Source organism: Varanus komodoensis, unplaced genomic scaffold, assembly GCF_004798865.1.
Source record: "Varanus komodoensis strain SLA01 unplaced genomic scaffold, ASM479886v1 scaffold279, whole genome shotgun sequence".
NCBI lineage: Eukaryota > Metazoa > Chordata > Lepidosauria > Squamata > Varanidae > Varanus > Varanus komodoensis.
This window is the reverse complement of record NW_025335724.1, coordinates 34,977-49,007: the sequence shown is the minus strand read 5'-3', so window position 1 is coordinate 49,007 and position 14,031 is coordinate 34,977. Positions and strand designations below refer to the sequence as shown.

Here is a 14,031-nt window from a genome sequence, read left to right as displayed (position 1 = left end):
TTTTGGTCACCCTGAGTGACTTTTTGTGCTGGGAATGCTGTCGACCACAGCATCCTTCTCAGGGACCTGGTTGTGCTGGGGCTGTGGGATAGCATTCCTGAGGCCTCCATCTGGTTCCCCATGCTATTTAACATAAACATTGCAAAGGCTGCATGGAATTTTATGGTTTGATGTCACCACTACCATGTGACTTCCTCATTAAAACAGCTTCGCTGGCTACTGGTCTTTTTCTGGGCACAATCTGGGACCTGGTCACATGAAAGACCACCCTCCCCAAAACAAGATGTTTTCACATCTTCACAGGATGCCTTTCTATCAGTCCCATTAGGAGAGGCAAATTTGGTGTGAGTGCAAGACAGGGACTTCTCAGGGGCTGCTCCCAGGATCTAGAACTCCATGCAGAGCAAGTCTAGCTTGGCTTCACTCGGTCTTCTGCAAACAGGCAAAGATGCTTTTATTGAGGCAGAGTGGTGGGATATAAGCTGTTCTGTTGGTCAAGGAATTTAAGTTGGGGCTCCTTATTTCTTTATTGATGTGTTAGCTATGTATTAAAATGTATTTTAAAATATTTTATTTAAAATTTCATTTATAATTCAAATTTTACTGTTAGCTGCCTCAAGTGTAATAATAATAATAATAATAATAATAATAATAATAATAATAATAATAGGTACCATTCTTTGAGAGAAAGAATCTAAACATAATGATTTTTTTTAGTATGTTGCAGTTCTTGTGTTTTCAATCATGGAGGACTGCCTTTTTTGGCCCTTTTAGGAAAGTAGGTGACATATAAATGTAAGTAAGCAAGCAAATAATGTAGATGCTACCAAAGTGCCAGCCCATGGTCATGGAAAGGTTGGTTTTGACCTTTGAAGCAGAAGTCTCGGACCGAAAGGGTGTGTTGTGGTCAGAGTCTGGAGGGTCCGTACCTGTATCTGAGCCCTGTTTCCTGCTGTGACATTAGAGATCGTCCAGCAAGCTTCTTTCCGAATAGACTCTTTGGGACTGCTGAGAAGATGAAGGAGACAAGGCAAAGCTGAGCAATTCAGGATAACCTGAAAAGGAGAAGGTGCTTTTGTCAGAGGGAGAGTGCAGCTTCAGAGCGTCTTCTAACAAAATGGCACTCAATTATACCTCTAACCATACTGAAAAGCAAACAATTCCAAGCCTTTGCTGCTAATTCCACCAACAAGAGAGCGACTGGCATTCTGTAGTAGTTCATACCATCACCCCAATTTCAATGAGCACTTGCTTTTAATCAGAGAAAAGCATTCAAAGCCAATTTCAGGATTCCCTTCTGGATAGATATCTCCCAGGAGCCCTCCTCAGGCTAATCAGTGGAACAAGCTAAATAGCTGGGCTTTTAAAATATGCAACCTCCAACAGGCCCTTTCCAGGCTTGGCCCCTTCCCATCACCTGGGTCTGGATATCGTCCCCCGTCACAATGTTGCCGACAGCACGCAAAGCTGGAGAAGCCACCTTGTAGTCGCTGTGCCTGTGGAAAGAGAAAGTGAGATCCCCATCTCACCCCACAGAAGGAACCGCCTGTGCCAGCCCTCAGGTTTAGTGCGACTCTTTCCCACAGGGGACTCTGTACCAAGTCTACAGGTGAAACACGTCTGAGCTGATCTTTCCATGCTATTCCATGATAGGCTGCAGGGGGCAACAGCACAGCCAAGCCTTTAGTCCCACGACCAACACGCAGTTTTGCAGCCAAGTGCAATAGCAGAAAGTAAAATCTGTGGACTAGAGAGGCACCCAAGCCAGGGATGGCTGCCCGGCTCCAGAGCAATGCAGGGAACTAGAACCTGCGGTTTTGATGTCAAAATCCAGCTCTGCTCACTGCACTGGCAGATGCGCTTTTATACACTGGGTTTTTGCAGTGTATTAAAAAAAATCCAGATGGACACCTAGCTATGGACACCTAGTTATCCTACCTATTTATTTCATTTTAGATTGTGTGTGTGGATACATAACCCTAACCCCTGAACAATGCAGAATGTGAGTGTGCAGACATCACTCAATCTACAAACTGGGTAACTGTAAGTTTTTAATTAAAAATGGAAGCAATGAACACACAGGGTTGATTAGTCCACAACTGCTATTACATATGAATCAGTTCAGTGTATGTTCTCACAATACTCTTAAGCAAACGAATAAACTGACTCATGTAAACAATGCATTGACTTACTCAAGGTTAAAGATATCGAAGTGGGGGAACGGTTTCCCCACATTCAAGGTGACAAAAGTGTGAATATAAGCTAATCTTACCATCTCAGCATTGCTGATGTACCCCAGCATCTTACTCTGTCAATGAATGGAACCAATTCTAGCTACAAAATGGCTGGTAGTTATGAGTAAATCCACATGATGGTTTTATGAAACTCTGAAGGATCTCAGTTATTCCCAGTGAATGTTGGCCTCAGACCATAATAAACATGGCCTTATAATGCAAGGGGCAGATCCTTCTAGAAGTTTTAATTCTGGACCCCTCAGAGTATAGAACCTCTGTCAGGATCTGTCCCAAATCAGAAACTTACATCAGCAATTCCACCAGTCGCCGACACACCCCAGAATCTATTACGGCCTGGATTTTCTCATTAGGGCCATCCGACAGGTAGGAGAGTGCCCAACACGCATCTGCTAGCAAGTCTGAGTCGCTGCTGAAGAGTAAGCGTGACAAGACTGGCAAACAGGATGATACCTAACAGGGAGCAAATTTGTAAGAGACCATTAGAACAAAATTCTAGGGAGGAAAGAGGGCCGTGGCTTATGCCTAGCCATGTACCAGCCTAATGCACACCCCACTCCCATTTCTCTTTCTCAGCAGTACTGGAAATGGTTTAAAGTGCAACCTAAGACCATCACAGCAGCCTACTTTACATGCTTGTAACCTTTCCTACATTGACTCCTAAGATTCTGACCTGAACATTAAATCAACTTCTTTTCCCACCCTCTCCATCATCTGCTTTCATAACAGTGTGCCTGATAAAGAGACATCAAAAGCTTTCACATTTTCACAACCCCTGAACTGGCCTAGTATGGGCACTGAGCTAACATGGAATGTGAAAATTTGAGGCTTTTCTGCCAATTTGAACCAATGGCTCACACAGTAACCCCATCGCCCCAGCCACAAAACTGATCCAACTTGAAGTCTGTACAACACTCTTCCACACAAAGGCACACATACGCAGCAGCAGTCCCGCTTGAGGGGGCTGCTCGGGCTGGTGGACAGCACACCTGCATTCTAAAGCAAAGGCGTGTGTAATGGCCTGCTGCTGGTATGACCAGTGTAACCAGCATCAGCAGTGAGGCAGGCTTGCTAAGAAAATGATGTTGAATCTTTCCACAAAATGTACTGCTGTGTTTTTATACAGATGGTGGAGTATTAAAATATGGTGCAGCCCCAAGATCTACCCACAGAATTCCATGAAGTGTTGGACAGCTCTAAAAGGGTTCTGTGCCTGGGCAAGAGACAACACACATTCGGATCTCACCTTCTCAAATTCAGGTGGTGGGTTTTTTCCTCTGCATAAGTTTGACAATGCCCAAACAGCATTTCGTGTCATTGTCAACCTGGTAGATTTTGTGAGGAGTCTGGAAAAAATAAATGAATCATTTGTACTTGCAGCCATAATTTTATCAGAAAAATGCTGCTAATCCTTTAAGCATCTGATTCAAGCAAATTCTGTAGCATGTGTGGTCATATCCTACAAACGTTGAACTTGGCAGGTAAGATGACTTTAGTACAAGAATTTACTCTGTCTTTCGTAGCTTTGGAAGTGGCCATGAAGGCCGTTGGGTCCAACCCCCTGCTGTTGCATGACACCAATTTACACCATCCCACTCAGATAGCTGTCCAGTTTTGCCTTGAACGTCTCCAGTATGGGAGACCCCACCACCTCTCTAGGCAGCTGGTTCCACTGTTGTATTGCTCTGACAGTGAGGAAACTTTTCTAGATATCCAGTGTGAATCTGGGTTGTTGCAGCCTGAATTGATTATTCCATGTCCTACACTCTGGTAGCAGAGAGAAGAGATCTTAACTTTCCTATTTGGAAGCATCTGAGAGACTTGTAGAGGGATATCATATCCCCCCTCAGTCTTCCCTTCTCGAGGCTGACCATGCCCAGTTCTCTCAGTCCCTCAGGGCAGTGTTTCAAAACCCTGGATCATTTTTGCTGCCCTCCTCTGGACCCTTTCTAATTTTACTGCATCTTTCTTAAATCTTGATGCCCAGAACTGGACACAGTATTCTAAATGAGGTCTGACTAGTGAGGAGTATTGAGGAACTAGTAACTCTTGTGATTTGAAAATAATACTTTTATTAAAGCGTTCCAAAGTAGCATTTGCCCTTTTGGCAGCTGCACCACATTGTTAGCTCTTGTTTAGCCTGTTTTCCACAATAACTCCAAGGTCGTCTTCAGTTCTCTTGAGCCACGTATTGCCCATCTTGTAGGGATGCATTTGGTTTATTTTTCCTAGGTGGAGGACTTGGCACTTGTCCCTGTTGAATCTCATTCTGCTACTTCCAGGCCAGTGTTCAAGATCGCCCTGGATCTTCCTTCTGTCTGCTAGGGTGCCTGCCATTCTACCCAGTTTTGTATCATCTGCAAATCTGATTATTGTTCCTTATACTTCCTCTTCAAGATGCTGAAGAGCACTCGGCCCAGGACTAAACCCTGTGGCACCCCACTAGTTACCTGCCTCCAGTTTGAGCGGGTGCCATTTGTGTGTGATTTAGCAACCAATTTGGATCCACCTAACAGTATTTCTATCGACCCACTTTTTGCTAATTTGCTTATCAGGATGTCATGGGGCACTATGTCAAAAGTTTGGCTTAAGTCAAGGCAGATTATGTCTACGGTGTTCCCTCTGTCCATTTGGGAGGTCACCCGGTCAAAAAATGAGATTAAATTACTTTGACAGGATTTTTGATTTATCAACTGTATTTATATGCTGTTTTCAGCATTTGTAAGCTGCCTATAGAACCTTCGGGTTATGAGGCAATGGTGGAAATAAATAAATAACCCCTGCTTCTTCTTTTAGTGCTTGAAGACTAATTTTTAAATAATTTGCTCCAAAATTTTTCCAGAAATTGGTGTAGGACAAACACTTCTGTAGTTTCCAGGCTCATCTTTTTTTCCCTTTTTTGAAGATGGGGACAACGTTAGCCCTTCTCCAGCCATCTGGCACTTTCCCTGATTTTCAGGATTTATTGAGAATAATAGTCAGTGGTTCTGAGAGTTCCTCTACTTCCTCTTTTATGACTCTGGGATGGAGTTCATCAGGACCTGGAGAATTAGATCTGATAGAGTGCCTGAAGAACTATGGATGGAAGTTTGCAACAGTGTACAAGAGGTAGCAACTAAAACCATCCCAAAGAAAAAGAAATGCATGAAAGCAAAATGGCTGTCTGAGGAAGCTTTACAAATAGCTGAATAACGAAGGGAAGTGAAAGGCAAGGGAGAAAGAGAAAGATACACCCAATTGAATGCAGAATTCCAGAGAATAGCTAGAAGAGATAAGAATGCTTTCTTAAATGAACAGTGCAAAGAAATAGAAAACAACAGAATAGGGAAGACCAGAGATTTCTTCAAGAAAATTGGAGATATGAAAGTTTCATGCAATGACAGGCATGATAAAGGACCAAAATGGCAGGGACCTAACAAAGGCAGAAGAGATTAAGAAGAGGTGGCAAGTTTACACAGAAGAACTATACAAGAAAGAGCTTAACATCCCTGATAACCACGATGGGGTGGTCACTGACCTCGAGCCAGACATCCTGGAATGTGAAGTCAAATGGGCCTTAGGAAGTCTGAGCAACAACAAAGCTAGTGGAGGTGACAGTATTCTAGGTGAGATATTCAAAATCCTAAAAGATGATGAGAACTGGTCACGGAACCACTGATTGGTTCAAAATTGAGAAAGCTGTTCAGCAAGGCTGTATACTGTCACCCAGCTAATTTAACTTATATGCAGAGCACATCATGAGAAAGGCAGGGCTAGTTGAATCACAAGTTGAAATTAAGATTGCTGGGGGAAATATCAACAACCTCAGATATGCAGATGATACCACTCTAGTGGCAGAAAGTGAAGAGGAACTAAAGAGCCTCTTGATGTGGGTGAAAGAGGAGAGTGCAAAAGTTGGCTTGAAACTCAACATTAAGAAAACTAAGATCAAGGCATCTGGTCCTCTCACTTCCTAGCAAATAGATGAGGAAGAAATGGAGGTAGTGACAGATTTTATTTTCCTAGGCTCCAAGATCACCGCAGACGGGGACTGCAGCCAAGAAATTAAAAGACGCTTGCTCCTGGGGAGGAAAGCTATGGCAAATCTAGACAGCATACTTCAAAGCAGAGATATCACCCTGCCAACAAAAGTGTGTATAGTCAAGGCTATGGTTTTCCCAGTTGTAGTATATGACCGTGAGAGTTAGACCATAAGGAAGGCTAAGAATTGAGGCCTTTGAATTGTGGTGCTGGAGGAGACTCCTGCAAGTCCCTTGGACTGCAAGGAGATCAAACCGGTCAGTCCTAGAGGAGATCAACCCTGGCTGCTCTTTAGAAGGCCAGATACTGAAGATGAAACTCAAATACTTTGGCCACCTAATGAGAAGGAAGGACTCACTGGGAACAACAGACGGCAAAAGAAGAAGGGGACGGCAGAGAATGAGGTGGATAGATGGAGTCACTGAAGCAGTCAGCGTGAGCTTCAGTGGACTCCAGGGGATGGTGGAGGACAGGAAGGCCTGGAGGAATGTTGTCCATGGGGTCGCAATGGGTCGGACACGACTTTGTGACTACTAACAACAAAAACAACAATTCCATCCAGGCATTCCTTGACCATTTGTCTGTAAATCTTGGACTTCCATCTCTCACTTCCTGTTTGTACTTCCTCTTGGTGGTAGATTTTCTTGTGGGAGAAGACAGAGGTGAAATAGGAATTGAGCACCTTCACCTTGCCATCTGTTATCACTCTGCCATCTGCTATAACTAGCCAGAAACCTCTCTTTCACATGCCTTTTGTTTTGAATGTATATGAAGATGGTTTTCTTGTTCTTAGCATCCCTTGTTAGTCTCAGTTCATTTCCTGCTTTAGCCTTCCTGATGCCATCCCTGAAATTCCTTGCTATTTGTTTATATTCTTCCTTTGTGACCTGGCCCTGCGTACACCTGCTGTACATGTTTGTTCATTATTTCTCTAAGTTGCTAAATTTAGTTCATACAAGATATTCTAATTTACCTTAAAACACACTCTGGTGTTACAGCTAGACTGAAATGTGAGGAATATAAAATTTTCTTCAGTTACTTAGTGTTCTATCAGAGAGACACAAAAGGGTTGAAAATATAAAATAAGCCTCAGTGAAGGTGGTCAGAATTTGTACAGATAAGCCCGGAGGCAAATGTTTTGATACCAGATATCTTCAAAAGACTTGTAGTTCATGATAACTATGAATAAAAGTAACTGGATGTGGTCTGCTATGACATTGTTATTAGTCATTGGAAAATATAATGTGTAAGTTTATTATGTATGAGGACTGTGGCAGCTAGTCCCGACTGGAGATGGGCTCACTCTCTGTTGTCATTGTGCCCCTACAATAAAGAGTCTTTTTACATACAAAATCACTTGCTGGTATTGCCTGTCTCTCTCATGGTCAGACAATGAAAAAGAGGGACTTCTTTCTGTCCTCAACAAAATGGACAGGTGTCTCCCAGGAATTTCACAACCAAGTGGGGATATGAACTCATGAAACTCACACTGGGAGAGCTGGCAAGGTGCAGCACTCAGCGTGTTGGACTAAGCCTCAGGAGATCCGGGTTGTAGTCCCCACTCAGCCATGAACCTCACTTGATGACACTCAACTCATCACTGACCTTCAGCCTAGCAACCTTCAGAGCTGTTGTGAGTATACAAGGGAAATCTATATATCCTGCCTTGGGTTCCTTACAAGAGGAGAAAATGTGCATTATAAATGTAAGGCAACAACATCATCCTTCCTAGTGGCTCAGATGAACATGTCCAGTTTCTCATCCACTATTCCCCATTCCTTTCATAAGGCAAGGGCACTGGGCAATAAGGAACAAACATCTTCAAAGGTTCTCTCTAACCAGACGTCAGCCCTCTCCAGATGAACCACCTCACCTACATCATCCCACCGCACACCTTCTGCAATTAGGAAGCAACATGGCATGCGACGACGACAACAACAAAAATACCTGCAGAGTTGTTCCAAATTATCTGAACACTAAGTAAACTGTGCCTCTACCTAGATAGTCCATGGGAAATCACCTCCAGACCATAAATATACTGATTGATTTGATAATAGTTGTGTAGAAAAAAAAATGAATCTTTTCTACCCCATTCAACAAAATATGTTCAATCTAATGCTCTGGATATAGGGAAAGAGATACAGCTAACAGGCATCAGACTTAAGAAGCATGGACTTTCTTCCAGCAGCTACTTACAACAACAAGGGAGGAAGGATGCCACAGTTGAGGACATAATCCCGACAGGCAGAACTGTCTCCAGCAATGTTCCCCAGTGCCCAAACAGCCTGCAAGAAAAATGGGCTTCAGCACTCACTTTGGAGGCAGGGAAGAACAGGCAGAAGAAGAACACAAGAAGCTTCTCAAGGTCCCACTGACCTATGGCAGCTAAGCTGCAACGAGGGGAATCGTCTTCCATGGCTCAGATGGAATTGCAAGGGGCCATAAGGTCTGCTTCCACATGAGGTCACTCATTGGACTGCAGGCCCCAGCCTTTCCAGCTTAGCACTCGATGTACAGCTATGTAGGCAGGTATCAGGGGCAAGCCCTAACCCATTGACTGACTGATGTCAGTCACATCATCATGCCCTCTGCACCATCCCTTTTACCCCTCCCAGAAGCCAGAAAGTAAACCTGCTGTGAAGATAGCCGAGCCTCTGGCTTCCTATGGTGCACACCATCCCCCGTGGCACTGGATCCCACCATAAAGACACAAGGGTGCTATTATCCATGACTGTACAGAACAGTGGGAATTTCCTGGTATGCCAGTCATCTTTCCAATCTGGAGGAGGTGTGGCATGCAGACAGATCCCCACTGTTCTCTCCTGTCTTAGGTAACCGCAGGGGTTCAAGACGGCTACGCAGACGGAAGGTGCTGTATCCCTAATACACAGAAAAGGGACTCAAGTGAGCAGGCCTGAGCTCCCAGTCCAGCCTGAAAGCGCCTCACCTGTTCTTGGACATCTTCAAAATCAGCACTCAGCAATTCAATGAAGATTGGAACTGCTCCAGCCTCAATTACTATTTTGGTTTGTAGTGAGGTGCCCGAGGCAATGTTTGTTAACGCCCATGCAGCTTCAAACTGAAATCAAACAAGCAAGTCATTAACAGATGCCTCCATCAGGAAAATGCTTTATATTGAGGGACAAGCAGTCCTAGGTTTTAACTACAGCAGCTCAGAACTGACTTGCAACTGATGTGCTCAGAAGAAGGATCCCACGGATCAGAACAGAATAGACTTTCTTAACTAGAGCCAGGTCAAAAGTTCCTGGAGGACACTGAATATTGGGGGATAGGATAAGGGGAAAATTTGGATTACTGATTGAATGAGGGAGAGAGGCTTACCCCTTTACCAGGAGTGACAGCTTCTTTCTAGTCTTACTTTATTTTGCCATTTGTGGGTGGCGGCAGCAACAGCAGCATGGCACAGCTCTCGTTTTCTTTCCCACAGATATATCGCACCTGGGGCAAAGTGAGGAAAAGAAAAGGCAGGTGTGCAACCAAGAGAGGAGCTTTGCTGTGGCTGCCACCACCTGCACCAGCTAGTGAAGGCAAAAGAGTTAGAATGAGGCTTCCTCTTTGCCCTGTAAAATATGTCAGGAAAATGTCCACCACTTTTGCCACAGCATGATAGTAAAACACAGGGAGTTATCTGAGTTCAATTCTGATGATTCTAAAGCATGATAGTAAAACACAGGGAGTTATCTGAGTTCAATTCTGATGATTCTAAAGCTCCCAGCTGGCACATCATCCTACACAACCTTGATAGAAATGTATTTGCCATAATCGACCAGTGTTTGCGACCTTCTAGCTCCAAAATACATTTAAGGTTTGCAGTGTCTTTAGGAACCATAGTGAAGCTTTTCTCTTTGGGAGTTTTCAAAGAGAAAAGCTAGGCAGCTAGGGATGAGCTTGGAGGTACTGCAGTATCCACTTTTGCTATGTACTTTCTCTAGTATGAAAACCAAAAGAGCGTAAGAAAAACCAGTCTGGACTAGACCAAAATCCCATCCAGTCCAGCACACCATATACATGGTGGCAAACCAGGCACCCACAGGATGCTTCCAGCAGAGTGGGTGTAAGACCTCCTCCCACCCCAAGATCTTCTATATGCAGGCATGCCACCTCTGGTAAAGGAGAGGTAGCACTTAGCCAGCAAGTTTGCAACCTCCTCCCTCATGAATCTGTCCAATCCCATTTTAAAGCCATCCAGACTGGCAGCCATCAGCATTTCCCATGGCAGCAAATTCCACAGCTTAACCATATGCTGTGTGTAGAAGTACTTCCTTTTCTGGCCTAAACCTCTCACTGATTAGCTTCATCGAATGAGCCTGGGTGTGAGTGTTATGAGAGAGGAAGAAAAAGGTCTCCCTTTCTACTTTCTCCACCACGCATTATTTTAAATGCCCTTATTATGTCTCCCCTTACTCACTTTTTCCCTAAGCTGAACAATCCCAGTTGCCATAGCCATTCCTCACAGGGGAACTGCTCCAGCCCCCGATCATTGCTGTCCAAAACCTCTGGACAACCGATCACATAACAGGATTTCATATTACATTCCAGTTGGTGGTTCGATGCACTAAGAACAAAATGGTGGCTGCAGCCAGAACCAATCCCACAGGCACTGCAAAGAGTAACTTTTGTCACACCTGGGCCAGTCTGACTTGCAGAGAGCCATGTACAACTTTCTCGACTACAGTGATAACACAGAGCCAGAAAAGACTGCCTTCCCCCTTACCTGTAAGGTGCTGTTTTCACTTTTCTTTAGGAACTCCACAAACCTGTCCACCACTCCCTGAGTGCTTATTACTTCATCTATTGGAGGATTGGGCTCTAAAGGAAAGAAAGATCTTTATGACAGCAAGTCAGAACACAGAGGGCCCTATCTGTGACATCATGTGGTCTGATGTAATCCCACAAAGAGAGCAACCTTATGGCCCCAGAACAGCTTCTGAGGGGCCACATGAGGGTTCGGAATCAACTCTCCAAGGCTGGAGACAGTGCTCTAACCTTGGCTGGGGCAGTCAAGCAATCCCTGCAGCTGGTGTGGAAAGAACAGTGCTGACTGGCCTCCAAGGTTGGAAGAGTGACCTTGGAGAGGTACAAAAGGGGGTGTTTTGGTGGGTGGGGAGAGGAGGAGACCGGAGAGGTTAAGATATGAGCTATCCTGAACCTCTGTCAGCCACTGTCCCTCCCCCTCCAAAATGTCCTTGCTAGATGAGCAAAAACACAGAGCAGAAGGATGGAGAGGTAAAGGTTGCCTCTGCCACACCTCCCATTGAGCACAGAATAATTATAAGCCTCCAAGTTCAGGGGCTTACAGTCAGTGAGGGCACAACTGATAGCACTGTGCCCTTAGGTCTTTAATTTGTAAACAATTGACACAATGCCTTTTAATGTTTCCCTCCACTATTAACATGAGGGCTAAAAACTTGCCCCTCTGACAGCTGGGTTCTCAGGGTCCTACTACACCCTATATATAAGGCCAGCCTTTATCTGGACAAATCCCTGGCTTCTGCTGGAAGGAAGTGCGAGGAGGGAAACAAAGGTCAAAACAGTAGCCAGATAAATGTAGGCAAATGTAATCCCATTTCTCCAAAACTAAAATGTTCAATTCCCCTCCTTTCATGTATAATTTAATCCTATTATCAGTTTTGCAGGGAGGAGCGGTACTATGAGCCCTAGACAATATTTGAGGAGTCCTGAGATTTGCAGATCTCAGTAAACGGACAGTGCCTGGAGTTGGGAATCAAAGCTCTGATTCTGTTTCCCTCACCCAGTTAATATGGAAAGAACTGCACTGGCTGTTCTTGGAAGTCAGGACAGTGACCTAAGAGAAGGGTGCGGAAAGGGGAGGAGATGGAGGCAACCAGTGTATAAGCCATCCTGATAGTGCTCCAGCCTCCTCCTCTCCCCTTCCAAGGTGCTCCAGCTAGGCAGAACAAAAAAAAACAGTTTGCAGACAATTAAGGACAGAAGGATGTGATGCAAAGATTGCCTCTGCTACCTGCCCCTGCTTAGGCCAATGCCATATGACTGCATGCTAAAATTATTTGCTTACCATTATAGAGGTGCGCTTGACAAGAGGCTTGTTTTTTGAAACACACGATTACTAAAGTTGCTAATTAAGAACCATAACTGCATTTACCTTTTGAAAGAAGTTTCCTAAACCGCTGGGTGGTTACTAGCTGAAGATCAGGGTCTTCTGAAAACAGCATTTCCACCATCTCTCTTGTGATCATGCCCTCCTGAAAAGAACACCCACACATCAGTCCCAGCGCCCACCCTTCAGAGCAAATAAAGTACTTCAAATGGATTTCTGATATCTCTGTTACCACAGGCCGCTGCACAGTCTCCCCCGCCCCAATTAAATGTGTCACAGCTCCCAAGATTACTTACTCCTCCAGTGGTTGAGCTAACAAAGGAGTCTACAAGGGGGCTGTCAAACATAGCAGCATCTTCATTAATAAGCTCCACATTTCTTCTTTTGAAGAGCTGAAATGAAAGATGGAGCAAGTCATAAGGGAACAAACAGTATCTGCAAATGCTGGCCATAAGCAGATGTCTGAAGTCATTGAAGCCCGAGTACTTCCAAAGCTGTGTTCCATCTCTTCCCACAACTGTCACATCATTTGAGGTTTTGTCAGGCACTGCCCACATCTTGTCTGCAGCCACAGGAGTTAGAAACTTGGCTTTTAAGATACAACTTTATGAATGTTGCCCCAGATTCTGCAATAATGCAGTGCAAATTAGGAAAGAGAATGTGTGCATCTTTAGCAATGAAGCACTTCTAGTATGTCAAAATGTCTTCAGCCAACAAGGCTCTTCTTTAGCCTGGCAAAAGACACTGCTTTCCCTGACTTTGAACACATGAGCCAAACATAATGATCTACAAATTCTGAGGGGTTTGCATATTTTGTAGTTAAGACTAACTGAGATAGGTGGGGCTAAGCACTCAATTTACAGGACTGTACCTTCCTGTTATGAAACAGAGTTTCAAAAGTCAAATAACTCTTCATCAGAAAATGCTGGTGCCACCCTTTACCAAGGCTGGGCAGATTTCAGTCTCCTGGGATCTACTTTCTTTTGACTAGAATACCCACCAAGTGGAACATGGTGCAAAACAGTGGCTCAGGCAGATGGTTGAGTGCTAAGAATTTGGGAACAGGGTGTAAGTTTGTGCTCAATCCAGGAATATGTAATCAATAACAGAACCAAACTCACTAGTCCATTCATGCACAAAGGCATGCACAGTCTACCACTGAAAAGATATTTTTCAGCAACCCAATTTAGAGGGAGTTTAGTTGTTGCCATTATTAGATAATATATACTGCAAATCACCCAGAGATGTGTCAGTGAATCCTGATCGATCTTTTGCCCCTCCCTTTCTTGTGCAGAATGTTTAGGTTGCCATAGATGTCCCCCATTTGAATATCATTTGCATTTTTAAAAATGTAATAGATGCACATGTAATAAGAACTGCATAGAGGACTTTGTCAGATACTGAAACAGCAGTAACATTTTCCCCTTTATTAGAAGGAAAGGTTCTCTAGTAGTTTCTCTCTCATTTCTATTATACTAGCCTATGAGAACTAAGCTTAAAAACACAAGGATGTCCTTCACTCTTAAGTTCACTAATTAAAACTGAAGTCCAGGTCCAACAACTACAGCTTTAGTGCACAAAGAGCAGCTCAGTTCAGGAATATGTGACTTATTTTATATTGTTAATTTATTGTATATTAGAATGTTTTATATTTTAATT

At 43.9% G+C, this 14,031-nt stretch overlaps 1 protein-coding gene across 2 annotated transcripts in view; it reads right to left on the bottom strand.

Moving 5' to 3' along the window:
- Positions 1–14,031, bottom strand: part of KPNA6 (karyopherin subunit alpha 6) — a 50,015-nt gene that overhangs the window by 13,744 nt on the left and 22,240 nt on the right. For both annotated transcript variants that reach the window (XR_006415134.1, XM_044434366.1), the window contains exons 3-11: positions 12,669–12,764; positions 12,418–12,517; positions 11,008–11,102; positions 9,220–9,351; positions 8,469–8,557; positions 3,499–3,598; positions 2,542–2,705; positions 1,418–1,496; positions 930–1,055 (exon numbers count right to left, since the gene is read on the bottom strand). Coding sequence is in view for 1 of the 2 variants with exons in the window: in XM_044434366.1 (XP_044290301.1) it covers positions 930–1,055; positions 1,418–1,496; positions 2,542–2,705; positions 3,499–3,598; positions 8,469–8,557; positions 9,220–9,351; positions 11,008–11,102; positions 12,418–12,517; positions 12,669–12,764 (981 nt within the window). In the remaining variant the exon portion in view is untranslated. The remainder of the gene's footprint in view (positions 1–929; positions 1,056–1,417; positions 1,497–2,541; positions 2,706–3,498; positions 3,599–8,468; positions 8,558–9,219; positions 9,352–11,007; positions 11,103–12,417; positions 12,518–12,668; positions 12,765–14,031) is intronic.